General features: G+C 41.6%; 1 protein-coding gene across 1 annotated transcript in view; it reads right to left on the bottom strand.

Moving 5' to 3' along the window:
• The window catches only part of NLRC5 (NLR family CARD domain containing 5), a 186,265-nt gene that overhangs the window by 69,407 nt on the left and 103,905 nt on the right, over positions 1-12,953 (bottom strand). Inside the window, exon 28 of the mRNA XM_040329168.1 lies at positions 9,814-9,897. Within this exon, the coding sequence (XP_040185102.1) occupies positions 9,814-9,897 (84 nt within the window). The remainder of the gene's footprint in view (positions 1-9,813; positions 9,898-12,953) is intronic.

The following is a 12,953-nucleotide window of genomic DNA, read 5'->3' on the forward strand; positions in this document are numbered from 1 at the left end:
CTACTGCAAAACCATAAATATACCAGTGTTATAAACACAAGTGTAAAAACTGAATATAAAAGTGTATGTGTGGATATCAATTATTATCCCCAGTGTAAATGTGTCATAAAAAATCGAAATCACCAATTTTTAAATACCAAAAAAGAAACATACCGTATTTTCCGGCGTATAAGACGACCTTTTGCATCCAAAATAATGCCCCAAAAGTCGGGGGTCGTCTTATACGCCGTGTACCTGTGTGTCAGACGGCAGCCATCCATTATTCAAAAGCCGCACCTCCTCCTCAGACTCGGCCTCGGTCTCGGACGAGAGGACATCCGTGATAGGCGGAACACTGAACAGAGGCTCTGCTGGGAAAATTAGTGTTCCGCCTATCACGGAACAGCCTGTGAAGGAGGCGCAGCTTTTGAATAATGGATGGCCGCCGTCTGTACGCTGCAAACAGGAGAAGGTAGGGAATGGAATGGCACAGTGAGGCATGTAATAACTGCACAGCGAGGCATGTTATAATGGCACAGCAAGGCATGTAATAATGGCACAGCGAGGCATGTAATAATGGCACAGCAAGGCATGTAATAATGGCACAGGGAGGCATGTTATAATGGCACAGCAAGGCATGTTATAATGGCACAGCAAGGCATGTTATAATGGCACAGCAAGGCATGTAATAATGGCACAGCGAGGCATGTTATAATGGCACAGCAAGGCATGTTATAATGGCACAGCAAGGCATGTTATAATGGCACAGCAAGGCATGTAATAATGGCACAGCAAGGCATGTAATAATGGCACAGGGAGGCATGTTATAATGGCACAGCAAGGCATGTTATAATGGCACAGCAAGGCATGTTATAATGGCACAGCAAGGCATGTAATAATGGCACAGCGAGGCATGTTATAATGGCACAGCAAGGCATGTTATAATGGCACAGCAAGGCATGTTATAATGGCACAGCAAGGCATGTAATAATGGCACAGCAAGGCATGTAATAATGGCACAGCAAGGCATGTAATAATGGCACAGCAAGGCATGTAATAATAGCACAGCAAGGCATGTTATAATGGCACAGCAAGGCATGTAATAATGGCACAGCAAGGCATGTAATAATGGCACAGCAAGGCATGTAATAATGGCACAGCAAGGCATGTAATAATGGCACAGCAAGGCATGTAATAATGGCACAGCAAGGCATGTTATAATGGCACAGCAAGGCATGTTATAATGGCACAGCAAGGCATGTAATAATGGCACAGCAAGGCATGTAATAATGGCACAGCAAGGCATGTAATAATGGCACAGTGAGGGGTCGCCTTATATGGTGAGTATATCCCAAAACCAACATTTTAGCTGAAAAATTAGGGGGTCGTCTTATACGCCCAGTCATCTTATACGCCGGCAAATACGGTATATTGCACAATTAAAATATAAACACTAAAATGTCCATATAGCAATCCAACATATGTCCTAAATTCCAACAGAGTTGATAGTGGTATGTCCAGAAACCTCAAACTGTGTTCCACTATTAATCATGCAAGAGGTAGTGCTGTTCAAAACCGTGCTCTCCTGTGATTCCACAACTCCCCCCCCCCCCAGCACCACGACACTCACCAGATGCTTTGACTCAAACACTGTGCGGGTCAGTCTGAGCTTTTGTTATAAACAATGCCAAGATCTGTGTCTCCATACTCCTCTGTGTTCTCTTATTTTCAATCAGTCACTCAGGGATACAAGCTCAGACACACTTTCATAGCACAACCAGTTAAAGTGGTTGTAAAGGCACAAGTTTTTTTTACCTTCATGTATTCTGTGCATAAAGGTAAAAAACCTTCTGTGTCCAGCAGCCCCCCCAGCAACCCCTAATACTTACCTAAGGTCTCTCTTGATCCAGCGATGTCCACAAGAGCTTTGGCTCTTGCACTCCTGATTAGCTTTTGGCAGCAACCGGAGCCATTGGCTTCCACAGCTATGAATCACAGCCAGTGAGCCAATCAGGAGACAGAGGGGGTGAGGTCGAGCCGCAGCTTTGTGTATGAATGGACATACAAAGCTGGAGCTTGGGAGCACGCATGCTTGGGTGCCCCAGAGAAAGCTACTTGCTCTGGGGGCACCCAGCAGGACGGAGGGGCCAGGACTGACGGCGGGGGACCAGAGAAGAGGAGGATCCAGACTTCTCTGTGCAAAATCACTGCACAGAGCAGGTAAGTATAACATTTAATTAAATCAATGTGCCACGCTATACTCTGCAAATTAAATAAACCTATACAATGTATTTTATCCAGTGACTAATATAGATCAAAAGAGATCACATGCTAAGAATGCAAACCAAAAAAAAATACACTTATATATAGTATTCACTCCCTTAAGTGTGCTTAATTGCTCAATAACATAAGTCCATCAATAAATGTCCTTAAAGCGGAGGTCCACCTAAAAAAATATTAAAAGCCAGCAGCTACACATACTGCAGCTGCTGACTTTTAATAAATGGACACTTACCTGTCCAGGTTGCCCGCGATGTTGGCAGCCGAAGCCGAGCAATCGATCGTCTCTCGGCTGCCCCCACCGACATCCTCGGTGAGGGAATCAGGAAGTGAAGTGTTGCGGCTTCACTGCACGGTTCCCTAGTGCGCATGCGCGAGTCACACGGCGCATCCTCACTGGTCCCTTAAGTTGAATCCTTGTGATGGTGCTCCAAACTTATCCAAAGTGTCAGCAATCTTGTTCCCCCCACCTTTGTGATTATCCTCGCCTCAGGGCGTGTGACCGCAAAATTAAGTTTGGTCTAACAACACTGTTGAACCACCCCTGGGCTCTGTGATGTATGGGCTCTGCAGGATCCCGAACTGTTTAGTAGAAGTATCCTTGGTGCATATATGAAACATAGGCTACATAGTGCTTACAAATTTAAGGTGCTTATAGCGTACCACTCTGTATCAGGCAGAACTTAAAGGAGAAGTCCAGCCTGAGCTCAATTGGCTGGGCTTCTCCTAGGGGTAACTTCTATTGTATGCAGTACCGCATGTGGCCAGAGGTGGGGGCGCCGAAACACTCGGAGACCGCTCGGAGACGCTCGGGAACAGAGTGTTTCCGAATGGCTCGGAGCAGCTATAAGTGTCACCAGTGCCCCCGCATATCTGGCCAAATGCGGTACTGCACACCCCAGAGGCTTGAATCCTGCTCGTCTAGCGAGACAACGCTCGAAAAACAAGTCAGGATTTTTTTTAAATAATAGCTTGTATTGCGAAACGCTCGTAAACCGCGTTACTCACATGCCGAGGTATTACTGTATAAGTGTATTTATTTTTGGCCTGCATTGTTAGCACATCAGCACTTTATTATAATTACTAGTATTGCGCGCACCCCCAACCCGGAATGGGAAATTTCAGAAAAAATAAATACTTACAGTTTGAATGCCCCTCGTCGGTGTCTTGCCCGGCGTCCATCAGCGGCCTTGTCCGGTCCGGCGTCCGTCTGCGGCCTCGGTGGTGTCCTCCCGCGCTGTCTCTGAGTCGAATCCCCGCTTCCCACGATGTGTTTGAACACCGCCGCTGACATATACCGAGCGCAGTACACTCCGGTACGCTCGGCTACGCTCGGCTTCTTCCGCATAAAGGCGTCACAGAGCGTGACCGCGAGCAAAGCCGAGCCTGGCCGAATGTACCCGAGTGTACTGCGCTCGGTATATGTCGGCGGCGCAGTTCAAACTCAGCGCGGGAAGCAGGTATCGGCGTATATCGCGCACCCACGATTTTCCCCTTATTTTAAGGGGAAAAAAGTGCGTGGTATACGCTGATAAATACGGTATTATTATTATTATTATGCATTATCCACTTTTTGATCTATATTAAGCACTGGATAAAATACGTTGTATTAGTTTATTTTGAGTGCAGAGTATAGTGTGGCACATTGGTTTAATTAATTCTTTAACACAATTATTTGGGACTATGATCAGTGCCAGCAGCTGAAAAAAATTGCATATATATATATATATATATATATATATATATATACACAGATATTTTAAGTGACTATCTGTGTTAGCTCCCAAGACCTTTTTCCTATTTTGATTTAGGTAAGTATAACAATGTGGCATACAAAGGTATAAAATAGGTATGTGGAATACAAAGGTATAAAATAACACTCACATTTGCCTTTCAGCAGTGTGTTAGCCTGTCATAAGCCAGCCGCCTTCTCTTCTTATGTATTGTCTCGTTTTTTTTTTTAGAGTCTATAGTGTTCATGTGACATAGGTAGCTAGGGGTAGGTCTGATAGCTTATGAGTGTGTCTGTAAAACATGGTTGTGGGTGAGGAAGTCAGGGGGGGTCATTAGGGTGGGGAGGTTGAGATTTCGAAAAGGGAATGGGGGGGGGGGGGGGGATAGGAGGTAGGAGATTTAGACAATATGAGGTCTAAACCTATAGAAGGTGGGTGAGGTGAAAAGACAGGGGTACAGGAGGTTTGTGGGGGGAAAGGGGTCTGGAAATTTTAAGTGTTAGATGTTGTGTTGGCACTACAAAAAATGGGTGTAGGGAAGATGGAGGATGGGGGGGGGGGGGTTTAACTCCCTACAAAACAAGGACGACTGCACAGGATATTTTCCAATAACAGCAAAAAAAACATTTTGGTGAGTCTCTATGTATATCAATGCCATTGACACCACAGCTTTTTAGGCATGTATTGTAGTTTCATGTATATTAAAATAGTTTTTTCCTTAACCACTTACCCCCCGGACCATATTGCTGCCTAAAGACCAGAGTACTTTTTGCGATTCGGGACTGCGTCGCTTTAACAGACAATTGCGCGGTCGTGCGACGTGGCTCCCAAACAAAATTGGCGTCCTTTTTTTCCCACAAATAGAGCTTTCTTTTGGTGGTATTTGATCACCTCTGCGTTTTTTATTTTTTGCGCTATAAACAAAAATAGAGCGACAATTTTGAAAAAAATGAATATTTTTTACTTTTTGCTGTAATAAATATCCCCCAAAAATATATAAAAAAACATTTTTTTTCCTCAGTTTAGGCCGATACGTATTCTTCTACATATTTTTCGTAAAAAAAATCGCAATAAGCGTTTATTGATTGGTTTGCGCAAAAGTTATAGCGTTTACAAAATAGGGGGTATTTTTATGGCATTTTTATTAATATTTTTTTTACTAGTAATGGCGGCGATCAGCGATTTTTTTTTTCGGTATTGCGACATTATGGCGGACACTTCGGACATTTTTGACACATTTTTGGGACCATTGGCATTTTTATAGCGATCAGTGCTATAAAAATGCATTAGATTACTATAAAAATGCCACTGGCAGTGAAGGGGTTAACACTAGGGGGCGGGGAAGGGGTTAAGTATGCCTGGGTGTGTTCTTACTGTGGGGGGGGGGGGTGGCCTCACGAGGGGAAACACTGATTTTCTGTTCATACATTGTATGAACAGAAAATCAGCATTTCCCCTGCTGACAGGAACGAGAGCTGTGTGTTTACACACACAGCTCCCGTTCCCCGCTCTGTACCGAGCGATCGTGTGTGCCCGGCGGCGATCGCGCCCGCCGGGCACACGCACGGGAGTCGGGGGCGAGCGGGGAGCGCGCGCGCGCGCCTCCGGCGGCGCGCACGCGCACCCTAGTGGCGGCTATACGATAGGACGTATAGCTACGGGCTCTCGCCCAGGAGAGCCGACCTGCCGCCGTATAATGACGGTGCGCGGTCGGCTACTAGTTAAACTTTAGAAGCTCCTGAGGAAGCGATCTCTCTAATCGCGAAACATGTTGAGCTCATTTTAAATGTTTCAAGAACTTTGTGGATACTTACCAAAGAGATAATCCTTCTTCATTCCTGTAGTGGGCATCTTCATTATGTATTTCCCCGCAACAAGCAAAATTCACTATTATTAAGTATCGATATTTGGCCTAACACGTAGTCCTTTTGTTTATAGTATTTCCTTGTGTATCCATTTAGGATGCATTAAATGTAATTTTTGTATTATTTTGTGTAATATTAAATATTTTTTCACTTTTTTAATCAGTGCCCAAAAAGTAAATTTTTCTCTATAAATTTCTAATCATCCCTACAAAACAACCCAATTTTTTTTTTTTTTTTTTGCCTTTAGATATAAAGGTAAGAAGCCTTTTTTCTATGTATAGATTATAATCATAAATGTATGTGGACGCAGCAGGCTCAGTAGCGCAATACAGATGTTGGATATTTTGCTCCTCTTATCACAGTGGAAGCCTATGGACCTGATTACACTGATTGTTAGATAATACATTTACTAGCTAGTTTGTTATTTAACCTTTTTTCTGTCCTTATCACCGTCATTCAGTAAGTTTGCTGATTGAACATTCTATTGTAAGGATAGCTATTAGTGATAAACCAATATTCTCCCAATATGTATTAAATGCATAAGTAAAATGTGATTCACATTTGGACTACTTTTACAAAAAGACGTCATGAATTTATGGAACATATATGATGAATTCATTTTACCCTTTTAGCTACTCATTTTAAACCTTGATATGAACATTTTAGCATTTGATCTGTGAAATATTTGTATATGTACAGTGAGCATGGAAGTATAGCCAATAATGCCATATAATAAAAAAATAAATAAATATGAATTAAGAATATGTACCGTATCTATCTTCCTATTACGCGCCCCAGCGCGCCCCCAACCTAGAAGAAAAAATACTTACAGTTTGGATGCCCCTCGTCTGTGTCTTGCCCGGCGTCCATCGTGTCCATCGGCGGCCTTGTCCGGTCCGGCGTTCTTCTGCGGCCATCGTGGTGTCCTCCCCGCTGTGTTCTTCAGCCGATCCCCGCTTCCCGCGCTGTGTTTGAAGCACTCCGCCGACATATACCGAGCGCAGTACACTCGGGTATACTCGGACAGGCTTGGCTTTTCTCGTGTAAAGGACGCACAGGACGTGACCGCGAGAGAAGCCGAGCCTGCCCGAGTATACCCGAGTGTACTGCGCTCGGTATATGTCGGCGCAGTGGTTCAAACACGGCGCGGGAAGCGGGTATCTCCGTATATCGCGCACCCACGATGATTTTGCCCTGATTTTAAGGGCAAAAAAGTGCGCGGTATACGCCGATAAATTCGGTAAGTAAGACCAATCAGCCAGTAGGCACACATGAATCAACAAAATATAAAAAATATAAGGCAGTAACCGTTTAGGTTGTGGGCATCTGTTCATACTTTGGCTGATTTACTAAAGTAAGAAAGTGCAAAGTTCATGCTCACTTAGCTTAGTAAATAAATATAAAACCAAATACCCAACTACAGGTGAAACTCGAAAAATTTGAATATCGAGCAAAAGTTCATTTATTTTAACTAATGCAACCTAAAAGGTGAAACTAATATATGAGATAGACTCATGCAAAGCAAGATAGTTCAAGCCGTGATTTGTCATAATGGTGATGATTATGGCTTACAGCTCATGAAAACCCCAAATCCACAATCTCAGAAAATTAAAATATTGTGAAAAGATGCAATATTCTATGCTCAAAGTGTCCCACTCTAATCAGCTACTTAAGTCATAACACCTGCAAATGGTTCCTGAGCCTTTAAGTGGTCTCTCAGTCTGGTTCAGTAGGAATCACAATCGTGGGAAAGACTGCTGACCTGATATTTGTTCAGAAAACCATCATTGACACCCTCCATAAGGAGGGAAAGCCTCAAAAGGTAATTGCAAAAGAAGTTGGATGTTCCCAAAGTGCTGTATCAAAGCATGTTAATAGAAAATTATGTGGAAGGGAAAAGTGTGGAAGAAAAAGGTGCACAAGCAGCAGGGATGAACCGCAGCCTGGACAGGATTGTCAGGAAAAAGCCATTCAAAAGTGTTGGGGACTTTCACAAGGAGTGGACTGAGGCTGGAGTCAGTGCATCAAGAGCCACCACACACAGACGGATCCTGGACATGGGCTTCAAATGTCGTATTCCTCTTGTCAAGCCACTCCTGAAAAACAAACAACGTCAGAAGCGTCTTACCTGGGCTAAAGAAAAACACACCTGGGCTGTTGCTCAGTGTTCCAAAGTCCTCTTTTCTGATGAGAGCAAATTTTGCATCTCATTTGGAAACCAAGGACCCAGAGTATGGAGGAAGAATACACTGCACGATGCTTGAAGTCCAGTGTGAAGTTTCCACAGTCGGTGTTGATTTGGGGAGCCGTGTCATCTGCTGGTGTTGGTCCACTGTGCTTCATGAAGTCTGGGGTCAACGCAGCCGTCTACCAGGAGATTTTGGAGCACTTCATGCTTCCTTCCGCAGACAAGCTCTATGGGGATGTTGACTTAATTTTCCAGCAGGACTTGGCACCTGCCCACACTGCCAAAAGCACCAAAACCTTGTTCAATGACCGTGGGATTACTGTGCTTGATTGGCCAGCAAACTCGCCTGACCTGAACCCCATAGAGAATCTATGGGGCATTGCCAAGAGAAAGATGAGAGACATGAGACCGAACAATTCAGAAGAGCTGAAGGCCGCTATTGAAGCATCCTGGTCTTCCATAACACCTCTGCAGTGCCACAGGCTGATAGTTTCCATGCCACGCCGCATTGAGGCAGTAATTACTGCAAAAGGGGCCCAAACCAAGTACTGAGTACATAAGCATTTTTCTACTTTTCAGAGGTCCGATATTGTTCTATGTACAATCCTTGTTTTACTGATTGCATGTAATATTCAAATTTTCTAAGATAGAGGATTTGGGGTTTTCATGAGCTGTCAGGCCTCGTACACGCGACCATTTTCCTCCACAAAATCCATCAAGAAACTTGGTGGCAGAGCTTTTTTGCAAAGGAAAAAAGTTGTGTGTATGTTTTTCGTCGAGAAAACTGTCGTGAATCTCGACGGGAAAAAAAGAGAACAAGTTCTCTTTTTTCTCGTCGGGAGTCTCAATTTCTTCGTCGTGTTCCTCGTCGGGCTGGTTTACGACGAGAAACACGTTCGTGTGTATGCTTAGAAACCCGCGCATGCTCAGAATAAAGTATGAGATGGGAGCGCGCCTTCGGTAAAAGTAGCGCTTGTAATGGAGATAGCACATTTGTCACGCTGTAACAGACTGAAAAGCGTGAATCGTCTCTCATCAAACTTTTACTTAACACGCAGTAACATGAGATTAGCAAAAGCAGCCCCAAGGTAGGCGCCAGTGGAATCGAACTTCCTATTTATAGTGCCGCTGTACGTGTTGTACGTCACCGCGTTTCAGAACAATGAGATTTTGTCTTGACAGTGTGTACGCAAAGAAAGCTTGTCAAGATTCTCGACAAGCCTGACAAGGAACTCGTCGAGGAAAACAATGTTTCTTTTACAACAAGTTTTTTGGTCGTGTGTACGAGGCCTGAGCCATAATCATCACAATATTGACAAATCACGACTTGAACTATCTTGCTTTGAATGTAATGAGTCCATCTCATATATTGCGCTGCACTTACATATTTTTTTTATTTGCTACATTTGAGGTCGTGATTACCTTTTTTTGTGTTCAGCTTGCAATATTTTTAGTTTAACTGTATTATTTGTGGGCTGATTGTTGCTTTTATTGTTTACATATATTAGTTTCACCTTTTAAGTTGCATTAGTGAAATAAATGAACTTTTGCACGATATTCAAATTTTTCGAGTTTCATCTGTATGCACAAAGAAAAATAAATAAAAGATTTTTGCTTGCCCATGATTGGATGATTGAAGTGAACACAAATGCACCCTATTCCCTAAACGAAGAAAGCATTCACTTTTTGAAATAAACACGCACTTAACAAAGTAAACATAGTAAATAATTCCCACAGCATTTAAATCTCAAACAATTTCTTAACGTACCTTATTTTAGACTCATGAGGCATTTGGGACATGGCCAGTAAAACATCACTTACACCTTGCACAGAAATATTGTTGTTCTTTAATCTTAAAGCAAAAAACATACATATTGATTTGGATATTGATACTGGATCATAAAAATAAATAATACACAAAAGTACAAATTGTTTAGTATACAATATTATTTATCTATACCAAAAAAAAGCTTAAAAGGGTTGTAAAGGTTTGTTTTTTATTTTCTAAATAGGTTCCTTTAACCTCCCTGGCGGTATGATTCTTTCAGAAAAAACATGCTGAAAGCGGTACCATTATTTGCAAGGAAATTTGGCGTTTTATACTGTAGGCCTGTAATTTTTAGGAATAACTCACTTAAATCTGACCAAACAAGAGTCTAATAGGCATCCAGGGTATGACATTTTTTTTAAAAACAAAATTATAAATTATAATATAATAAATAATTATAAATAATTATAACAAATAATAATATAATTCTAATAAAAATTATTCAATAATGTAATCAAATCAAAATCACTGAAATTTGCTCAGTTGCAGAATTGTTGCTGTCATTATTTTTTTTTTTTTATGATGAATTTCCCCACAAATCGCTATCGCACAATTCTGCAAGTGATTATAATTTATTATCGCTGTTTTCTAGCTGATCTAAAACCATTTTTGACATAAAGGGGCACTTTTGGTTGCTATGGACAATATACAGTTTGCAGGCAGAAAAAAAGGTTTTTATTATATAAAAGTACATGTAGGACACTGGGCAGACCACTAGGGACAAAGGGTGTGTGTTTTTTTTACATACAGTACTGTAATCTATAAGATTACAGTATACTGTATGTATAGTGTTTGTTTACTTTTTTGAATTTGGCACCGATCTCCGCTCCCGTGCGACGTAACGTCGCAGGGAACGGAGATCGACGGGACAGGAGGACGCTGTGTGAATCGAGCGAGGTCCCGCTCTCTCACACAGCGCGGTGGCATCGCTGGATCCAGGAGAAGGTAAGCCAGCGCGCGCTGCAGGCTCTGCATAGCTACCCCGAGCGTGACTCGGGGTTACCGATTTTGGTCGAAAAAATCAACCCCGAGTCACGCTCGGGGATACCGCCAGGAGGGTTAAAGGAACACTAAAGGTTCGTTTTTTATTAGATCAATTGATTGCTGTAAGCAAGAGCATTTAAATATCACTTACCTCGTTTTTCCTTTTGACCTCCAAAATACAGTAATCCAGGTTTGAAAATGCCATTTCCTGTCTCTCCTCTTCTTGCTTTCCACCAGCATCTGAGCCGTTTTGCATGGTGGAAAGCAGAATGTGCTCACCCCCTCCCTATGACTACAGCCCTGCGTGAAGATGCTCTCTTATCCCTCACAGGCATGGAGGCTAAGCCTAATGGGAACTGTAGTTCCCATTAGGCCGTGATGTAGCAAGAATGAATGCGCACCGCAAACCAGGAAGTCAGTGAGAATAACGATTCAGGAGTGACGAAGGTGAATAAAACAGCTCGATTTCAACAGGTATCAAACTAGTTATAATGCAAAACATTACTTTTTACTTTATCAGCTACTGTCAGACTTTAATTTAAGAGGAAAATATTTTTGTCTTTACAACCCCTTTAAGCTAGTGCATTGTTGGTTCACTAACCTTTTCCTTCCATTTCCCTTCTAAAAAAAAATTCTGAATTTCTCACTTCCTGTTTTTGTCCTCAGAAAGCTTGCCCCCATCATACATGGGGGTTAGTCAACCAGAACAGCTTACTGAGGAGGAACAGGAAGTGAGAAATTCAGACAAAGAAAACAAAGAAAAAAAACATTTAGAAGGGAAATGGAAGGAAAAGGTAAGTGAACCAACAATGCACTAGCTTAACCCCCCTGGCAGTATTCCCGAGTCGGACTCGGGGTGAGATTTTTGGGCTACGATCGGTAACCCCGAGTCAGACTCGGGCTCGCCTCGCTGAATCCACAGGCTTGGTTTACTTACCTTGTCCCTGGATCCAGCGATGCCACCGCGCTGTGTGAGCGAGCGGGACCTCGCTCGATTCACACAGTGCCTCTGTGTGCTGCCGATCTCTGTTCCCTGCGACGTTACGACGCACAGGAGAGGAGAACGACGCCAAATTCAAAAACATAAACAAACACATTACATACAGTATACTGTAATCTTATAGATTACAGTACTGTATGTAAAAAATACACCCCCCCCTTGTCCCTAGTGGTCTGCCCAGTGCCCTACATGTCATTTTATATAATAAAAACTGTTCTTTCTGCCTGCAAACTGTAGATTGTCCATAGCAACCAAAAGTGTCCCTTTATGTCAAAAATGGTTTTAGAGCAGCTAGAAAACAGCGATAATAAATTATAATCACTTGCAGAATTGTGAGATAGCGATTTGTGGGGAAATTCGTCATAAAAAAATAAAAGTAATGACAGCGACAATTCTGCAACTGAGCGAATTTCAGTGATTTTGAGTTGATTACATTATTGAATAATTTTTATTATAATTATATTATTATTTGTTATAATTATTTATAATTATTTATTATATTATAATTTATAATTTTGTTTTTTTTAAAAAATCATACCCGGGATGCCTACTAGACTCTTGTTTGGTCAGATTTAAGTGAGTTATTCCTAAGAATTACAGGCCTACATTATAAAACGCCAAATTTCCTTGCAAATAATGGTACCGCTTTCAGCACCTTTTTTCTGAAATAATCATACCGCCAGGGAGGTTAAAGGAACCTATTTAGAAAATAAAAAATGAACCTTTACAACCCTTTTAATATTTTTTGGCAATCTGACCCTAGATAATTAAATGGCGGCTGTAATGGTTTACTGTTCTTTCTTTGTGCACTTAAAATTTCCTATCTTCATTTACCTTATTACCATTTACCTACATTTTGCTTTGCATGATGTTTATTTATTGTTCATGGAATGTATTTTTCATCTATCTATCTATCTATCTATCTATCTATCTATCTATCTATCTATCTATCTATCTATCTATCTATCTATATATATATATCTATATATATATATCTATATATATATATCTATATATATATAGATATATATATATATATATATATATATATATATATATATATATATATATATAGATATATATATAGATAGATATA

This window comes from Rana temporaria, chromosome 11, assembly GCF_905171775.1.
Source record: "Rana temporaria chromosome 11, aRanTem1.1, whole genome shotgun sequence".
Classification (NCBI taxonomy): domain Eukaryota; kingdom Metazoa; phylum Chordata; class Amphibia; order Anura; family Ranidae; genus Rana; species Rana temporaria.